The sequence below is a fragment of the Mangifera indica genome, chromosome 7 (assembly GCF_011075055.1).
Source record: "Mangifera indica cultivar Alphonso chromosome 7, CATAS_Mindica_2.1, whole genome shotgun sequence".
Lineage (NCBI taxonomy): Eukaryota > Viridiplantae > Streptophyta > Magnoliopsida > Sapindales > Anacardiaceae > Mangifera > Mangifera indica.
Window position 1 is genome coordinate 19306337 of NC_058143.1, and position 20199 is coordinate 19326535.

Sequence of the window (20199 nt, forward strand, 5' to 3'; positions counted from 1 at the left end):
CATAATTAATGCTTATTAATTGAGTTCATTCCTTAAATTACTATAATACCCCTCAAAATGTGGGTGATTTTTCTTGTTTTCATAGAAGTCAAAAGTCAAAATTCCTGATAAATTAAAAACATCGAATCAACAACCAACACATAAGCCTGATACCTACGTGTTCAGAAATGATTCGTCTTATTTTTTATTCCAGTGGAGTCGAGCGTAAAATTTCAAAACACACTATGAGGATTCTTTTTAGCATTCAAAAGCTTGCTAGTTATGGAAGAAGTGCCAAATCAATCTTACATGCACCAGATTTTGCTCTTTAAGAGTCAATGAAGACTCAGGGCCACTATAAAAATACAGTTCTTTTGTTTTTTTACTTCTTTTGGAGTTCCAATTTCCAGTCTGAGAGTGAAAGAGATATAGAATTTTGATTAGAAATGGCTCAGGCACCTGCAACTTCAGCTGTTGTTTGCCCAATTTGCCGCGGTGAGCTATCTGACACCTGTGGCCGCTCCATTGTCAGGCTCCAGTGCTCCCATTTGTTCCACCTCGGTCAGTAATATGAAGTTTGCATTTTTGGTTATTGTTATGGATGTTTATGTGTGTATAGTGAAATTATGCTTTCTATGAGGATTTACCTGTAATTTTGTGTTGGTTGTATATGCTAAAAAGTTGTTGATTGGGGAAATATCTATTGAATGTTATTGAAATTTGACTATAAAATGGTTGTTCAATTGGTTTGTGTAATAAGCATATGATGAATTGGGTGCTTTGAGAGTGGAACATTGTAGTATTCATATAACTGCATCAGTGAAATTGCACAATCCATCGGTGAAACTCTATTTCCTGGCTTCCAAGTACACTAAGTCTTGCCCACTGTTGGGGCAACTGGGACTAACATACTCTGTTGTTTCATTCTCATTTAGAAGTCACAACCAACTGTATGTTTTGTACTTGTGAAGCTTAATATACAGTTAATTTGAAAAATGTTGTATGTGTTCTTCTTGGTATCAATTATTATAGCTTGTATGTTGAACTTTATTGTTCTTTTATAACTAATATTCTGCTTCATTTTCAGATTGCATTGGTTCTGCATTTAATTTTGCGGGGATTATGCAATGTCCTATTTGTCAAGAAATGGAAAATGGTGTATGGCGACGTTTTGAGATTATGGAACAAGATGTGGATCAGGAGGGTGATGGAGATGAACAACATGTCCAAACGGTAAAATAGGGGCCTCCTTGATTTATGATTCTTAAACAATCCCAATAAATTGTCGTGTTACCCTTAAATTTTAAAATTGTTTCTGGTATTCAATGTTTTTTCATCTTGACTTTCCTACAATGGATGCAATAATTCTGTTATAACAATTGCAGTACTTTTATGCAAAACTTATTTGGTTTGGTTTCATAAACTTTATATTTGATGCTTCTCTTAGAAATTGCTTTGAAGGATGTGATAGGCTACAAAATTATTTGAAATTTATTTCTTTAATTCATACAACATTCAATATTCTTGGATGTTTGTGTATTGATGGAAAGCTATGCTTTGCTCCTTGCACATACATAAAGTAAGACATTGTGTTGTCTCAAATTGAACAACTTTTGATTGATTAGTTCCATTTTATTGATTTCAAAAGGAAAGCTCCTTCTTTAGATTTATAGCTAATTCAAAAACAAATAGAGTAAATCTCATAAATTGATAAGTTTGTTGGTAGCGTCTAAATACTTTGATTGTTGAACTGCATTGTATTTACTGATATATTTACATGGATAAAACATGTACACTAGGAAAATATTGGAAATGTCCTCTACAAATGTTAAATCCAATCTCTTAAAGATACTAAGTTGTCTTTGATCAAACTTTCTTGTGTAATAAACATCATGATGTAATATATTTTCTTGATTATAAATGGAAACCTTGTTGCTCACAAAGGACAAGTAGAAGCTTCTCACTAAGCTACAAGAAAGATTACATTTTCATGGCCAAGAGGTTGATATAGAAATCTGTCATCAACTTATTGGTTTTATGGTATTTGTCTTGATAGAAAATAATGCCAATAATTTGTCGCTGTCTAAAATTTTCACAAATAATGGTTTAAGAAGTAACAAATTTGGATAGCCTAGTGGAAGTGTTATGAGATTTTTGGTTTATCACAAGTAAAGGAATCCTTAGCTGAGATATCATGAGGAAGAAAGTAAGTTATACAAGGATTTCCTTGTACATTTCTTGATGTTATGAATTTTATAAAAAAATTGTGTTCCAGTATAATTGTATTAAGAAGAATTAAGATGCATTTTCTGCATGTTCATGAGGGCTATATGTGGTTTTCTTGCTTGTCAAGCTAGCTTACATGCATTGGAGTTCATAGTAAGAACCATATTCTTATATGGTTGAAATGTTGGACTATGAAAAATATACAGGTAATTAATTATAGAGTTGACCATACAATAATGAAAACATATGCTTTATAGTTGATTGCTTTAACTATGGGAATTTCGTGACTAGTCAAGTTAGTCTAATTGCCTAGGAGATTTTGATTTATGTTGAAAGTTTCTGTAATAGGATTCCAAGGATATATAGTTGCTTAAGAAGTTTGTTCAAAGATGGTACATACTTGTCTTAGAAAAGTGAAATTTAGAAAATGATGAGAACATGTTGCCTATGGAATTAAGAAATTTTGAGATGATATCAATAATCATTTTAAGATGTTGTTGCTCATAGAATGGGTATTTGTTTCAACAAGAATCTCAAACTTAATAAGCTTCAATAATCGATGTTAAAAACCTAAACATAAGGCCGTTATTTGTCCTCTTTAGCTCGTTACGTCCATATATAATGTTCTATTTTTTGATAATCTTGAAGTCCCTTGAGCTTGCTTCGCAAGTTGGAGTTCCTTCTTTGATTTTATAGCAAGTCAAAGACTAGATAAAGTAAATCTCATAAATTAATAAGTATGTCAATACTCTAATGTGTCAAAATACTATGATGGTTAAACTACATTTAAGTATTATTAATCAAAGCTTTTACATGAATAACAGAAGGATATATTTGATATATTCTCTGAAATATTAAATTCAATCCAAAAGATCCTAAACTTCTTCTTGATCAAACTGTCTTCGGATTTCTCTTTATGTTATGAGATTCATGATGTAATATATCTTCTAGTAAAAACGTGTAGCTCACAAAGACAAGAAGAATCTTTTAACTAAGCTATAAGAAAGATTACCTTTTTAAGGCCAAGAGTGGAATTGAGAAATCTATCATCAATTTATTGGTTTTATGGTATTTCTTTGTATAGAGACTAATGTTGACGATTTGTAGCTATTTAAAATTACATCAAAGAATGGGTATTGACAAATTTTTGGATAGCCTAATGGATGCATGATGATATTATGGTTTGTCTCAAGTTCATGAATCAATTGTCAGGATTTTCTTAAGTCCTATTTACGAATTATAAGTTAATTTACAATTCTTTCCCTTTAGATACCATCTTGATATTAATGTTCTTTAAATAATTGAGTGTCCTACTATAATTGTATTAAGGAGAACTAAGGATGCATTTTGTGCATGTTGGACACAAGTGCTACATGTGGCTTTCTTGCTTTCCATCCTAGAGCTAGCTTACATGTATTAGAGTTTATTAGAAGAACCATATTCTTATATATTTGAAATGTTCGATTATGGAAGCCTACATATATCATTAATTATGTAATTAAGGATACAACAATGAAAGCATATATTTCGTAGTTGATTGCCTTGAACTATTTTGACTAGTCAAGTTTGCCTAATTGCCTTGGTAATTTTGATTCACTTAGCAAGCTCTTATCATAGGACTTTAAGGATACACGACTGCCTAAGAAGTCTTTTCAAGCATGGTACGTGCTTGTTTTAGAAAGTGAAAATCTATATATGATGACAACATGTTGCATATGGAATTAAGAAATTTTGAGATGACTTCATCAATGTTTTTGAAATGTTGTAACTCATGAAATTGGGTATTCAAGTCAATTAGAATCTATTAGCAACCTAGCTAGGTTCCTATTCTTAACCCAAACAAACGGAATAAATTGATAGAAAATAGAATCAATTTTGGTGAGGAACAATGGTTTATTGAAATAGAATAACAAAACAGTCACTAATTGGCTATTCAAGAGGCTAAATCTCTCCCAAAAATTCCTAACATTCGAGAGGCTAGGTGCTCTTCTTCTCAACCAGAGTTGCCCAAAACTTTTCCAAGAAAATCTTCGCTCCTTCTCACCCCATTTTCTTCTCTTTTTATACAATGTTCTCCTCCAACTACCCATGATTTCATTTGCCACGTATCTACAATTTTCAAGTGGTCTTGCCTGTCTAATAGAATCTCAAACTTGATATGAGCTTCAATTATCTATATTAAAAAAAACTCCTTCTTTGGTTTGACGTAGACTTCCATAAGGCTATAATTTACCCTCTTTGGATCGTCACTTTCTATATACTATTACATTGTTGTTTATAACTTGAAATGGGTTGTTAAGGGCCTACAACTTCTAAGAAGAGCATGTGCAAGAATGCTTGAACCTTTAATGTCAAAACTGAAAGCAACAAATAGTATTTAGTAAACATAAAAAATTTAAATCAACCAACTCGTAGTCCCCTCTATTTTAATCATCTTAAATTTGAAATTTCTTCTATCATTTATTAGTCTAGTCGTCATAAATTTTTCCAAAAATGCTGTCAATTAACAACATTTGACCAATATAGGTTTTACTTTATAGAATAATTCCATCATCATCATCATTTGCTTCGTATTTAATTTTGGCTTGATTAGAAAAGGAAGAAGATTATAATTGGAAAATGGCAAGTAAAATTTGTTAACTTATTCTTTCAACACACATGGGACTTTGTATTAGCTAAATTCCCGTCCTCATCTATACCTAAGTAGGCTGATCTTGGTTCTTTGTTTAAAATTGACCATTAATATTGTTAAGCTAGTATAGGAAGCTAAAATTGAAAGTCAAGGTACTTATTGCATTCTTGCAAAATTGTGTTTGAACTATGGACGTTGAGTAACTACTAAAAGTAATTCTCTTTGGTAAACGAATGAACTATCATACATGTTCCTTGGTGATTGCCTCTAGGTGAACCTCATAGTTAAGTCGTAACCTTATTGCTTTTATTTTTATAAAAAATAACACATTTTCTCTGGAAATGATTTTTTACTAAAAGTTGAAATTATCCCACATCGCTAAGTTGCTGGGCTATAATGGTATATATATGTGGTTAGCACCTTGCTTTAAGCTGGGATTTGGGAGTAAGTTATACCGAAACCCATTTATTAGTTGTTTAACCAATAATCTATTTGTACCCTTTTATCTCTTCTAGATACTTTTTGGTGGTTGTGAAGTTTACCATCATTGTCACCTTCACGTCTTTTATTTTCAGGTCATATCTAGCTACTCACGTGCTTGAATAAAATGTTTGCTTAGACCTCAAATGTTCATTAAACTATAAATATTACATGATAGGCATTTAAGATATACAATTCAAGTAGGTAAGTTTAAAACGAGATTTATAGTAATTCCTTTTGGTGTTCAATTTTCTTTAGATGGCAATACCATTGAAAGAACACAATCTTGTTCAGTCTAGTTTCTTTGAAGGTCATACGGTTGAACCATTTGTATGATCCTGGTAGTTCTTTCTTACATGAACCATGTGAATTAGCTAGTAAATATTAGACACAAGAAAATGACCATGGTGGGAGTATGAGACCGTGTTCCTTTCATCAAATAGTTGCTAAAAATTTGTGAGAAACAAGGTGCTTGAGGACCTTTAATTAACCAGTTTCATGCTTTTCTCCCCTAAGACTTACCCTGAAGGGCCATTTCCAAAGTTAGAAATGCCTTTGGGTAGATGCTAAGGTTATTGAATTCTAGGTTGATACAAAGATCTTTGATGATTAAGTAATTGGACTAATTACCATTTATTTTCATTTTGCATATATAAGGAATGCCTTAAATAGAATTAAATTGGCAGTAAAAATAGTGTGGAACTTGGACTCCGAAAAAGCGAGTTTTTAAATTTGAAGTTAATACCTAAGAAATTACTGTGGCTTGGAAAATCTATTTTGATTCTTGTAGAGGTATTAGTACACTTTAATACCACCACATGGAAATTCAGAAGGATTTTCTTTTGTAATTCATATGCAAACATATAATGCTGTCTCTAACCACCTATCAGATATCCTACTTTGCCCCACTCGCTTCTTTATTTCTGCTCTTTGTCTGGGTGTTCACATGCACACCTTTTATGTGATTGTGCCTTTTTTTTTCTGTGTACCTGCTGGTTTTTCATGATTTGACTGATGTGAATGTGTCTTAAAACTTTAAGACTGCTATCTCTTGATGATATTTTTGGTACTTAAATGTCGTTCTTAGACTTCTTGTTACAAAGTAGTTACTGTTTGCTTTTGATTGAAATAATTTGTGTACCTCATTTTTGTCCTTTTAATAGATGCCATGCCATATTAATCGATAATTGGTGTTGAATGCCTTTTTCTTACATTGTATGGTTATGGATGTTTCACAGTTTCAGCAATTTCTTGGACAGCACTGGTGCCCAATTCATGGATGGTGGGTAAGCATGATCTCCCATGTGTAGGATTTTAGGTTATGTACTTTAAATTTTGCAATGCTGACAGCAGTGATAGTTAAGTTTTAAAAATACTTTATGATTAAAGAAATGTGCTATATTTTTATGAATGTTGCATCCCCCCTCAATATCCAACTTGCTTCTTTTTGACATTTGAAAAAATGTTCGCTGCTGCACTTATCTGCATATGCTTAGTTCTCATTTTATGTCCAGAGGCAATGCCAAGGGACAGACCTGGATGATTGTATCATAAAGAATTCTTGTTGCCTAGTGAATTTTGAAGATTCAAATTCAAAATCTGATTTTCTGCTCATGAAGAAAGAATTCATTTACCTGAAGTTTTCTTACTCTGATTTAAGAGATTATGATGTTTTTATTTAGTGTTCTGAATTGTGGTGCATTGTATCTAAATGATTTTTTGCAAAAAGTTATTTAGTACCCTAAAAAATACTACGTATGGAACTCTTCTTTCCTTTTTTTCTGGTTTACTGCATTTATTATGATACCTAAATAAGAAAATTGTAGAAGCAATGCTTTTAGACCCTGATTTGGTGTTGATTCAGTCAAATGGTTGGTCCGCAAGTCAATTGGCTGGTCAAACCAGTGAAATCAACATGGCATACTTCAAAATTTAAAATGGGGTTTAACCATGTGACATCAACATAATGGTCAATTGCTGTTCAACACTATTCACTCGTGGTTCAATGGTTAAAATAAGTTTTAGCTTGACTTGGACCAGATTTGATACCGGTTCCCTGTTGGACCGGCCAGTCTAAGTTCGGGTTTAAACCAGTGGCTTGGGGATGCCTTTCTACTTGTCCGTAAATTTAGTTCAAAGCATCTATATGGTGAATTAGCAAATTGAGGAATGATTTATTGACTCTATTACCACTTTCCTTTGTCTTACATTTTCTTTTTCCAGTCTTTGGTAAAAATTAAACTGCCAACCACACTCTTCGCATGTTGAAAATGGTACACATGGACCTTATAAGTTATCAGGGATATGACTACTTTGTCTCACTCGTTGTTTCTTTTAATTTTTCAGGGCTCCAATGCAACCAGCTTTGGATAGTAAGTTGTTGGGATTGCTGATCATCAAATCGAATCATTGTTATTAATTAATCTAGTAAACTCCTTTTGTAGATGCTGATCAGGATATAGCTGAAGCTGAAATGCCAGCCGTTTTCCCTAGTGCTCATCAATATCATCATCAGCATCATGGACAGCCGATGATCACTGAGATATTTACTTCCCAAATGATCATTCATCATCCCAATGCCAACCATGTTCTTCATCATCCAAATGCCAACCATGTTCTTGGTACAAATCGGACTTTAGTTTCATCTGGAATCCAGGGAGCCCCTGGGGGTCATTATGGTGCCAATCTGCCAAATATGGAATTAGGTGGTTATGAAATTATTCGTGAACATGGGTAAGCTCCAATAGCTTCATTCTACCTGCATGATAAATTTAGTTAGTAAATTTTCGAATATATATCTCTCAGAGCCATTGAATTTCTAATGTGGCATGGACAACTTTGCATCAGAAACAGTTTTTGCTGTGATTTTAATTTTTGGTTCAGAACGTTAAAGAAGTAATCTTTAACTGTATCAATAGTTACCTGCACAAATTTTTAAAACTTTCAATGTTGTTCAGATTAGCAGTCTAGTCTTTCTTATTCTCATTAGATGTCTGCAACTAAGATGTGAAAATAAGCAAATTTACTTTTCCGATTTAGTGTTGCATCTGTGCTCCAATGATGTTGTCGCATGCACTTCATCTTTGTAGGCTCAATGCTTCTTGTTCTGTTGATTCTTGAGCTTCTTGTTCATGCCTAATCAGAACTGCACCCACTTACAATATATTGGTAGATCGTATGTTATGACCTGCAATTCATGGTTTTATGTTATCCTACAGGCGACGACCCTACGTTTTTCATAACTGGTTTCCAGAAGCACGTGTTCCAGCACAACACCAACCTGCTATCTATCAGAACTTCATGGAGCCGGCAAATCATGTTCATCAGCATGTCGAGGAACAAGTTAATGCTCTGCCTGACGAATGTAATCCAGACGATGCGGAGATTCATTGGGCACCAGAAGATTAGGTGCCCTTCCTGGCACCTAATGAAGCTGGCTGAAACATTGTGTGACATTATCAAGCATCTGAGGTGTCACAGAAAATAAAACTCTTCCTTCTAAAACTGAACTTGCTGGTAGAAGGCTTTGAATAATTTTTGAAACTGATACAACTGCTTGTTTGCTTATGATGTTTCGGCCATAGAATAAATACCCTGGACTACCTTTTTGGCGATTAATTTGGTTTATGGATAGTCTTTTTCAAGCTTGCAAAATATTATTCAGCGGGATGATATTTATTTACTTGTTGCCTGCCTACTCTGTGTGGATCTCCGGTAATGGAGATTCGGCATTGTTAGATCATTTCTAGTTTCACAGGGGAGAAAAAAAATATGGCAGCACTTGCCAGTGACATCGGAGGAAGTTATTGTCAATAGGGAAAAGGACTATTTCCCACCCATTTTTTAGCGCTATTTCAAAAGCATACCCATGTCAGATGAAAAACCCAAACACCTATCCAAAGTTTAATCTATTTGCTCCACCCACATATTTTCTATTAGATGAAGGGGTAAATTCGTCATTTTATCAATAATATTAAATAATTAAAAATTTATCTCATTTTCCCCCCGTTAATTTGAAAAACTAACATTTGTCCCCTAAATTAAGTTTTAAAAAATTCACTTTTCCCTCCTGAAATGCAGCCACTTTTTCTGGTGACGACGGAGAAGTTTTCGTCCAAAGATTGACCACTTCTGGAAGACGATTGTTGTCCAAGAAGGACGACCGTCGTCCAGATTTGGATGACGAGAGTCGTCCAGAACTAGACGACGCTTCGTCGTCTAGATCTTTGGACGATATTTCGTTGTCCATTCTAGACGACAAGTGTTGTCTAGAGAATGGACGACGAGGGTCGTTTGGAATGGACGACGAGCGTCGTACAGAGAATGGACAAGCCCTCGTCACTCTCTCTCCAGCCACGTCGTCGCCGGTGGCCGGAGGGAAAATGAAAAAAAAAAGGGATTTGAGAGGGTGAAAGTCACTTTTTAAAGTTTAGGGATGGGGGTAAAGTGTAACTTTTAAAATCGGAGAGGAAAAATGCGATAGAATTATATCAGTGAAATATAAACAGTAAAATGACGGTTTTACCCTTCTATTTAACAGAGAATTTAACGGCAGTTGTGGATGGATGCAAACAGATTAAACTTTAGGTGGGTTTTTGGATTTTTTATCTGATGTGGATATGCTTTTGAGATGGGACTAAACAATGGGTGGGAAATAGTCCTTCCCCTTGTCAATATTAGGATTGGATTTGATCGAGCTACAGTTAGACAAACACCCTAGGCTAAGCTAGGCCAAGGGAAGGGGTTCTAAACCTTGACTCAGGCCTCATGGATAATGAGCCTCGGGACCAGACTTAGAGACCAAGCCTAGGGCTCGATGGTATAATGTCCAGCTCCTAGGATTGGGCCCAACAATAAAATAGATTAAAAAATTACCTAGTAATTTAAAAGAATTATTTATTATTTATTTATTTATAAAATATAATATTAAAATAATGAACATGTTCAAATAGGACTCAATCTAGGGCAAGGCTTTCCATATAGAGATAAGTTAAGGCCCTTGTATTTTCATCTCTAAATTTGGTTGAGTTTGAATGGAGTTTAATTTAAAATTGATTCGAATAAAAAAAAGCTAATTTATGATAACTCAATTGAAGTTTAAATTTAATTTAAAAATATTTTTTTATTAAATTTAATTTAAATAAATTCAAACTCTAATATTCAAGTTAATTCAAATTCAATTTTTTAATATAAATTTAAATAGTTTGAATCGGACAATTGATAACATTATTTTTTTTAATTGTTTAAAATAATATTTGTTGTTATTTTATTTAAAAAAATTGCATTAATATATAAAAAAAAAATCAGTAATTTAACATATTGTTACATTTAAAAAAAATAGTCCTTTTGATTGCGATGTCCTCTCAGGTATTCTGTATTTTTTCGTTTAAGCGGGAACGCTCAAAAATTCAAAGCGTTTTGGCTGGCCAAAAGCTCCCGAGTCTGAAAGGGCAGCCATAGCCATGGAAGAAGAAGATGCAACGATATCAAGAATCATTACTGACCTTGAAGAAACCCTAAATCAAAACCCAACTACTCCCATCTCTCACTCTACTCTCCAAGATCTCCAGTCTCTTTTGAACACAAATGACCCGGATCTCATTTTTCGATTTTTCGACCAACTCCCATCCAAAGGCCTCTCCGTATCATCTCTCATACATCCGATTTCATCGGCTATGGACGGGGGCCCCACCAACCTCTCGCTCTTGGCTTCCAAAGTTTATCTCTCTCTGCTTCTCTCTCCTAACTCCCCAGTTTTCACGCTCTTCACGCCCATGGCATTTCTCTCTCTCCTCCGCTCCATCCGCCGCGCTCTCAAGTGTCCACAACACGGGGCAAATGGTGGGGCCCAGCTGACAGTTACTCGTAAGAGGAAAAGAGGTGGGAAGGCCCAGGGTTCGAAGAATATTACGAGAAGTTTGAATGAATTTAACGAGGAGGAGAGCGAGTATGACGGAAGGACATTGTTAATTGTACTCGAGAAGTTGGAATCTGTGATGGGTTTAATTTATTTGAACCGGTTTCCTGACAGTTTGAAATCTTTGATACAAATGGTTGCTGAAATTCCGGTTCTGTCTCTTGAAATGGGTGCTTCTTTTGGTGGTTATAGTGGATTGACTGATTTGTGTTCCAGGATTTTGAGTAGATTGCTGAGGAGTGAACACGGTGACATGGCGAGTACTGCTGCTGAGGTGTTGAAGTCGTTGACACCGTTGATTTTGATGGGTAAATCTCAAGCGAGAACTTTTGCATTGGGGTTTTTGAGGGGTAAAATGATGGGTTTGGCTAAAGAGAGTGATGGGGTGAAAAAAGCGGTGATGAACTTGCCGAAGTATTTGGCGAACAAAGCTCAGGAGAAGGCTGAGCCAAGGGGTTTAGCAGTGGAGGCCATAATGGAGATTGTTAAAGCAATGGAGTTTAAGGATCAAGTTGGGTTTGCTGAATATACAGTGAAGATGTGTCAAGGGAAGCCTAATCTTAGATTGATAGCAGTTGATCTTATTTTAATGTTAATGATGTCATTGAGAGATCGACTGTGCGTGGATTCGGATGGTAAAGTTGAAGATTCTTGGGGGTTGAGTTGTTTGGAGGCTTTGATTCAGCGTTGCTCAGATTCTAGTGCCGCAATTCGTGCTCGAGCTTTGTCAAATTTGGCTCAGTTGGTAGGAGAATTTATGAGTAATGAAAAGAATAGGGAAGTCTTGAAGAAAGTAATGGGGTTTCGAGAAGGTGAAATGAATACCCTTTTAAGGATTAGATGTATGGATGAGAAAGCTGCTGTTAGGAAGGCTGCACTTATGCTAGTTACCAAGTTTACAGGGCTTTTTGGTGGTTCAGTAGATGGAGTTGTGCTCAAGACACTGAGTATATCTTGTTCTGATCCGCTTGTTAGCATCAGGAAAGCAGCAATTTCAGCTATTTCTGAGGTTAATTTACTTTTTTGCTTCATATAAAGTTTCTTAGTTTGGTTTCTGATGCATTTATGTTCTCCCTTATGTTTCCCATCTACATAAGTTTGTGTTATCCTACAAGTCGTTTATTGACATTTGGAGACTTAGAAGATCAAATTGAAGTGTCATTTGATTCAATGAGATTGTTTAGATGCATATATAGCTAAAATTTGCTTCTTGCTATTATTCTCTGATAAATTTCACTTCATGCATTTCAGAATCTGATGTTGTATCTATATCCATTATGCAGGCTTTTAGAACATTTTCTGATGAAAGTGTTACTGCAGAGTGGCTACATTCTGTTCCATGTTTAATAACTGACAATGAAACTAGCATTCAAGAAGAATGTGAGAAGTTGTTCCTGGAATTGGTCTTGGATCGAGTATCGAGGGCTGGATCTTCTGGTTCCACTCTCCATGACTCAAATGTGAAGGAAAAAAGTATAGAAAAGGAGATTAAGCTGTTGTTTCCTGAGGGGGTCTTGGGTCTTCTGAAAGAGATCTGTAATGGGGAGGTGACACCTTGGGTGAAGAAAATCTGCACCAGCCTGGGGAAGAAGAAAAGACTGAAGCCCAAAATTGCTATAGCTCTTCAGAATGTTATAAGATCATCTGAATCTATCTGGTTAAAACACTCCATGGCAATTGAGAAGTGGACAGCCCCAGCTGGTGCTTGGTTTCTTCTATCAGAGGTATCAGCATACCTTCCAAAAGCAGTGGACTGGGAGTTCCTTCATCACCACTGGCAGCTTCTTGACAAGTATGAAGCAGGAGGTGACTTCAAAAGCCCACTTGCATCAAGAGATGAGCAGGAAGATGAAGAGGGAATTGTATCTAGTTCTGTTTCGTGGGCTGGTGATCGTGTTTGCCTCCTTCAAACAATCTCTAATGTTTCTGTAGAGTTGCCTCCAGAAGCTGCTGCAGATTTAGCTCATAACTTACTTAAGCGGATTGAAGGATTCAACATGCACACAACAGAGGTACTTGCCTTTGGAGCTTTGATCAGGGTATTAAAGAAAACAATGTTACTAAATTTTCAGCTCATTTTATAGGTGACTTGTCTGAACTGTATAGCCTATTTCCTAGGGACTAGTCTTTTGAACGTCCTCACCAATCATAATTAAGATAAAAAGCATTAGTATGTGTTCAAATCCAGGGTAACCTAAATTAGTATCATTACAGTGAAAACATGATTTTTTATTTGCATTTTGTTTATTTAGTAAATTTGATGGCAGGTTAATGCTCATGTAAAAGCTCTTAGAACATTGTGTAGACAGAAGGCTTTGAATGCTACAGAAGCTGATATGCTTGTCTTGAAATGGGTGCACCAACTTCTCTCCAAAGCTTCTCAAATTTTAGAAAAATTCATTTCAGAGATTTCAGAAGCAAATAAAGATAGCAGTTTCTTTACTCCTCCCAGAAGTGGTAGAGAGGGCAAGAAAGCAATGGCAGTGTCCAGATCATTGTCAGAAGTAGTCACTGCCGTTTATACCATTGGATCTGTGGTTATAGTTTGTCCCACTGCTGATATGAGCTCTATTGTTCCTCTATTATACACCATCATTACTTCAGGGAATTCTGGTCCAAACTTGAATAAATTACCAGGTCCATCTGTCTCTATAAAGCAGATAGCTCCTTCATTGTATATTCAAGCATGGCTTACATTGGGGAAGTTGTGCCTTGCGGATGGCAAACTTGCAAAGAGTTATATTCCTCTGTTTGTGCAGGTTCATTCATCATCTTATCTTCACACCACTTTCATACTATTAGATGACTCTTAACAATCAGCACTAAGCTTTGAGTGTCTAAACCAGGAATTACACAAAAATCTTCCACAGCACTCTTTATCTGATATATTATAATAGTCAATAGTGAGAGGATGTCCTATTCTTGTGAACTATCTAACTGCAGACTTTTTTTTTCATGCGTAATTGACCAACTTATTTGCAAAAAGAATTTTGAAGGAGTACCAATGCTTGAGTCTCTTGTAAGATCCCTGAGACATACTAGCATTGCTCTTTCTATTGTTCTACAAAAGGCAACTCTTCCCTCCTCCTTCCCCCATTACCATTTGAATTGTTCCTACCAGATCATGTCACTATTTCTAGCACCTAGTTTTTTTCTGTCCCAAAATTTTGGTTTCAAATTGCTTACAGTGGATGTTTTGTTGCAGGAGCTTGAAAAAAGTGATTGTGTGGCCCTTCGCAACAATATTGTAGTAATGATGGCAGACTTTTGTGTTCGTTACACTGCTTTGGTTGATTGGTGAGGCCTGTAGAAAGTTAATTGAAATGTTGTACTCATCATTTTATCTATTGAGAAAACACTAATATTTTGGGTATGAATTGCTACTTTTTAATAATGGCTTTGCTTTCTGAAGTTGACAGTTATATAGCAAAGATCACTATGTGTCTACGAGATTCATGTGAACTTGTGAGAAGACAGACGTTTATACTACTGTCAAGATTATTACAGGTATATTCTTTATGGTTCTGTCAAATTATTAGTTGTCCTTACACTTTGAATTAATTAATTTTTCTATTTATACATTCAGAGAGACTATGTAAAGTGGAGAGGGGTGCTCTTCCTTCGATTTCTTCTGTCTCTGGTTGATGAATCAGAGAAGATTAGACAACTTGCTGATTTTCTTTTTGGGAATATTTTAAAAGGTTACACTGATTCTTCAACTTATCAGATTTTCCTTTTCAAAGAAGTTGCTGATGTATTTTCCTTGTTTCTGGGCTTTGATCATTGTGTATAACATCTTGGCAGCCAAGGCTCCACTTCTAGCTTACAACAGTTTTGTCGAGGCTATATTTGTCCTAAATGATTGCCATGTTCATAATGGTCTCAATGACTCTAAGGGTTTGCAAACAGAGCACCGATTGTTTTCCATCAGGTACATGTGTTCACATTCAGGACAAAAAGAATTCTGTAACTTAAAATTGCTGATTTATTACCTTGAAAGTATTACTCTTTTCAGGGGAAATGATGAAAAGTCCAGGTCTAAAAGAATGCATATCTATGTTTCTTTGCTTAAGCAAATGGCTCCAGAGCACCTCTTAGCCACCTTTGCAAAGTTATGTGCTGAAATTCTTGCAGCTGCTTCGGATGGCATGCTCAACGTAGAGGATGCCACTGGACAGTCTGTTCTTCAGGTACAATCCTAAAGACATTCATTTAACAAACAAGAATGTAAATAAATATTCAATGTTTATGTCATGGAGCAGGATGCATTCCAAATTCTTGCCTGCAAAGAGATTCGAATCACTGCTACACGTGGGTCAGCATCAGATGCAGGAGAAATAGAGGAAGAAGCCGGAGATGCGGGAGCATCTTCAGCTGCTGCTAAGGGAAGAGCCATAACACAAGCAGTGAGAAAGGGGCTCATCCAAAACACCATCCCCATTTTCATAGAACTTAAAAGGCTACTAGAGAGCAAGAACAGCCCTCTCTCAGGCTCACTAATGGAATGCCTTAGAATTCTCCTCAAGGACTATAAAAACGAGATTGATGACATTCTAGTTGCTGATAGGCAGCTCCAGAAAGAACTCATTTATGATATGCAAAAATATGAATCAGCCAAGGCTGCTGCAGCTGTTGCCACGTCACCTGCCCTCTCAAAGGGGCATAGCAGTTTGGCTAAGAATTTGCAAACTGACTCTAGAATGGCTTCAGCAATGGCAAATGCAGCGGCTGCAGCCACTGCTCGGTCTGTGCTCAAGGAAGTTAACACTCAAACACCGCCACTCAGTGCCATGAGTGTGCCAAAACTCAAGACGGCCCAGGGAGGAACCGCAGCTCGAAATGACAGACCCTTACATGTATTAGAATCTCTGAGAAGTAGAAAATCTTTTGATTCAGATGAAGAAAACTGATGTATATTAATTCGTGTGGGCTCTGTTTTTAGCTTGTATAATTTCACATATACATAATTTCCGTTATATTTTATTTTTTATCACCCAATTTTCACAAATATGCAAGAAAACAGAAATATCGAGACTTGGTGGGTTTCCTTCGTCTTAATAAGTCGAAGTTTCTTATTGTCATGGAAGTGCATTCATGTTTTATTCTGAATTCCAATGGAAAAGTAAATCGTTTTCTACCAAATTAGGGTGATACAATCATACTATCTTAGTAGGAATTAGAATAGAAATGGCTTTTCAGATGAATGTAAATGGATTGTAGGGAGGTGAGACTGAGCAATGTGAGATAAATATTCACATGGGCTGATTCGAATTGGACTGACATAAATTCTAAAATAAATTTGGGTGAAATGAATTCAATTTAGACGGGTTTGAGCTCAGATTCGAATTTAAAAGTATATTGTTATCAAATTTAAGAGAGGTTTAATTTGTTAAACTTTTTTTTTATACAAAATTAATCACACCAAACAGTTAAACTAGTATACACTTTGTTAGGCTATAACACCGTAAAAAACATTTTCTTTTATTGTTTTATCACTCTCCCTCCAATAAATTTAATTGTTTCTTCTTTCATATCATGTGTCTTGGGTTGGTCAGGAAAAAATTTGTTGAAAATCCAGAAACAGTTACATTCTTACGTGGCAGACTCCTATTAGAGAGCCTGACAAACATTGCCGACGTGGCTTTCCATTAAATAAACCGGTACTTTTCTTCTGGCGTCGGGTTCCTGGATCCTCTCTCGCTGTTACGAGGCTTCTTGGATCTCTGTATCAGGTAATTTTTTATTCTATTTTTAGATTATCTTTTTTTTTTTGTGATCTACTTTATTTTTTAAATTACGTGTTAAGAATTTTAGGAATATATGCAAATTTTTATAATTTAATTATTTTACATTTTTGTTTGATTTAGGTAATGTGTAATTTACGGATTGAAAATTGAAAGTGTCGAGTTGGGTGATTTGATTTTGAATTCGAGTGTCGAGTTATCGTTATGGAGAGTAACAAAGACGAGGCGTTGAGATGTTTTCGTATTGCTGAACAAGCTATTGCTTCTGAAAATAAAGAGCGTGCATTGAAATTTATTAAAATTGCGCGACGGCTCAATCGTGATTTATCTGTTGATGAACTTTTGGCTGCTTGTGAGAAGCTTGGTTCTGGTGATTCCGGGTTGAAGAGGCGTATTGATGATGGTGATGATAAGAAAATTAAGCGCCCGTTGAAATTTGATGAGGATTTGAATGGGGAGAGGAATTATGGTCAAGAAGATGTTGAATTGATTAGGCAGATTAAGAGAAAACAAGACTATTATGAGATTCTCGGTGTGGAAAGGACTTCTACAGTAGAGCAGATTAGGAAGGCATATCGAAAATTGTCGTTGAAGGTCCACCCAGATAAGAATAAGGCGCCGGGTTCTGAGGAAGCATTTAAGAAAGTGAGCAAGGCTTTCAAGTGCTTGAGTGATGATGATTCGAGGAGGCAGTATGATCATGTTGGTTTGTTTGATGAATTCGAATATAACCAACGGCATAATGTTAGGCAGAGGAGAAGGAGAACTCAGCATGATTTTTTTTATGAGGATTTTGATCCTGATGAGATATTTAGGTCATTCTTTGGTCAAACAAATATGTTTCGATCAGCATATGTTTATAGTAATAGAGAATCAAGGAGTCATCAAAGAGAGGAGTTTCATGGACCAGGGCCTAATCTTTTGGTTCTTCTTCAGATAATTCCTTTTTTGTTGATATTATTGCTTGCTTTCCTGCCATTTTCAGAGCCCAGTTACTCATTGCACAAGAATTTTCACTATCAGATTCCTAGGACTACTGAGAAATATGGAGTCGAATTTTATGTGAAATCATTAGCATTTGATGAGCACTTTCCTCATGGTAGTCCTGCTCGAGCTCATGTTGAGAACAATGTGGTTAAGGATTACAAAACATTGCTTTGGAGGTATTGTAATGTAGAGCTACAGAAGCGCCATTGGAATAAGAATCTGCCTACTCCTCACTGCAATAAACTAGAAAATTTTGGACTAGCATAAAGGTAAACCACTTGCTTATTTTGTGTACATTATGTATGCTTGTTTTAGTGTTTTTTGCATCCAAAGTGATTTAATAACTTAAATGCCAATGCAGTCTGTTATGGTGAATTGTACTGGAATTTCATCTGCATTCTCAACTTGAATACCCTTTTCGGCTGCTTAAGCCAAAAAATTTTATTAAATGTTGGCCATGACCAGCCAGGCAACATGTCACTTAACCGTGATGCAGCAGTAGCATTTGAAATTGTTGGTAACCCATCCCTTTTATCATCTGCTATTTGATCAATATAATAGGACCAAATTTTCATTTCTAACCGTTTTGGCATATTTTACATTTTTATCTTATTGGTAGTGCAATCTTGCATACAGAGAGACAAGTTTTTTGGTCTTTTATATGTTTGGGAATGATTTGCTAACAATCCATTGACGAAAAACTACCTTAGATTGGTGACTCGAATTCCTGTTTGCGTTAGCTTTGTCCATTTCCATTATGGAGCTACCTACCTTTAAGCATTCTCCATTTCTTTGGAGTCTCTAAATGCTGCATTCTGTGTCTTCTGTTGTACATTATTGAGCACACAGTGTTCATCATCTTGCATCAACACTGTTGCTGTTATCTTTCAAGATTAAAATTTAATTTTGATACCTTTTCTTTGCAGCCTCTTGACATAAATATATAAAGCTAGCTTATGGATCTTTCCTATAAATTCGGTAGAGCTATTACAGCGAGCTCCACATTTACTTCTGTATTTCATCCGGATGCAAAACCTGACAAATCTTTCTAGTTCAAGTAGTTCTGACAAATCTTTCTAGTTCAAGCAGTTCTTCGGCTTTTATTTTTTTGGGTTGCAATTTAAGATTCAGTCTCCTCATAAATTGTCACTAATTTACTTGAGAGAGTAACAAGTTTAACTGCATATGGGCATCCATTCTGGGCAGAAAGCTATAGTGCAACTTAGGACGACCGAGCTGCTTTTTTATCCAAGAATGAGAACTAAAGCAATTACTTTAAAACAGAGATTTACACTTGGCACTGTGATGAACACTCACTCGAAAGTGTTTAAAGTTTTGGTTACTAGAGGATCTTATGTCAGACCGGGTTGTAATGCATATTTCAAGCAACATTTTGGACCACATATTTCTCTTTAGATGTTTTTTAGTGTTGGCACGATCTTACAATCTTATTTATCTAAATAACACGATGTTTCTTCAATCGAACAGAGCATTATGGCTAGAATCTTGGAAAGGTAAAATTACAAACCGTGAATAATGAGCATGGACCCAAGAGTCGAGTAGTGGTGGGTTAATAAGACAATTTTGTGGGGTTGAGTCCCAAATATGTGAGCCAGGCCTAGCATTAGCAGCCACTTGTCCCTCTGCCGAGGTGGTCCCTCGTCTGCAGACTGGTTTTCAGAATTTGCCAAGGTGAACCTATTTCATTTCCATTTCACACTTTCATTTCGATAATAGTGTCAATTAGAAACTTGTATGCAGCTTCTTATTGCATTGCGATTAGAAGAGCTCTATATTTTACCTGGCATTGTATGTCTTTCTAGGTTTCCTTCTCCCTGAGTTTGATCCTGATTAGATTATTGGATTTTTGAAGATTATCTTGTAGAAATATTCACCTTTGTTAAGCTCTTTTGTATGTCTCATTGTCATAGTAAAAGATCCAATAGATATTGGCTTGTGAAGGATGCGATTCTCTAATGAATGCATTCTATTTCCAAAATTTAAAAAAAAAAAAAAGTATTGATGCTGAATCGTAAGATCTTGGAAATCTCTAAATAAGGTTGTCATTGGTGGCAACAAGACCTTGCTCTGTTAGTAGAGGCCTTCTAGGCTTCATGACAATTGCTTGAGGTCACTAGAGGCCCTGCGGTAGCCTTTTAAGGCGGTGGAATGCCTTGCGACAGCCAGGAAAGCCATGGTGGCTTCTTGGCAAAGTCGAATCAGGCCATATCAGC

General features: G+C 35.8%; 3 protein-coding genes across 5 annotated transcripts; all 3 read left to right on the top strand.

Moving 5' to 3' along the window:
- The first annotated feature begins 282 nt into the window (after positions 1-282).
- On the top strand, positions 283-8973 carry LOC123220688. The gene is made up of 6 exons (XM_044643243.1): positions 283-540; positions 1067-1212; positions 6556-6599; positions 7664-7689; positions 7762-8050; positions 8536-8973. The coding sequence occupies exons 1-6, from the start codon at positions 426-428 to the stop codon at positions 8723-8725; spliced, it is 810 nt and encodes a 269-aa protein (XP_044499178.1). The 5' UTR covers positions 283-425; the 3' UTR covers positions 8726-8973.
- Positions 8974-10703: 1730 nt separating this feature from the next.
- Positions 10704-16242, top strand: LOC123220541 (condensin-2 complex subunit D3-like). Of its 2 annotated transcripts, none has more exons than XM_044642788.1 (9): positions 10704-12243; positions 12518-13246; positions 13502-13993; positions 14440-14531; positions 14654-14741; positions 14821-14935; positions 15039-15165; positions 15235-15424; positions 15497-16242. In XM_044642788.1, the coding sequence occupies exons 1-9, from the start codon at positions 10780-10782 to the stop codon at positions 16142-16144; spliced, it is 3945 nt and encodes a 1314-aa protein (XP_044498723.1). In that variant the 5' UTR covers positions 10704-10779; the 3' UTR covers positions 16145-16242. The 2 variants fall into 2 exon arrangements, with proteins under 2 accessions (XP_044498723.1, XP_044498724.1); XM_044642789.1 differs by having other exon boundaries at positions 15250-15424.
- A 571-nt stretch (positions 16243-16813) lies between these two features.
- LOC123220087 (chaperone protein dnaJ 49-like) lies at positions 16814-19995 on the top strand. 2 transcript variants are annotated; one of them, XM_044642099.1, is made up of 3 exons: positions 16814-16966; positions 17102-18234; positions 19454-19995. In XM_044642099.1, the coding sequence occupies exon 2, from the start codon at positions 17183-17185 to the stop codon at positions 18230-18232; it is 1050 nt and encodes a 349-aa protein (XP_044498034.1). In that variant the 5' UTR covers positions 16814-16966; positions 17102-17182; the 3' UTR covers positions 18233-18234; positions 19454-19995. The 2 variants fall into 2 exon arrangements, with proteins under 2 accessions (XP_044498034.1, XP_044498033.1); XM_044642098.1 differs by lacking the exon at positions 19454-19995 and adding an exon at positions 18892-19445.
- Positions 19996-20199: the final 204 nt, after the last annotated feature.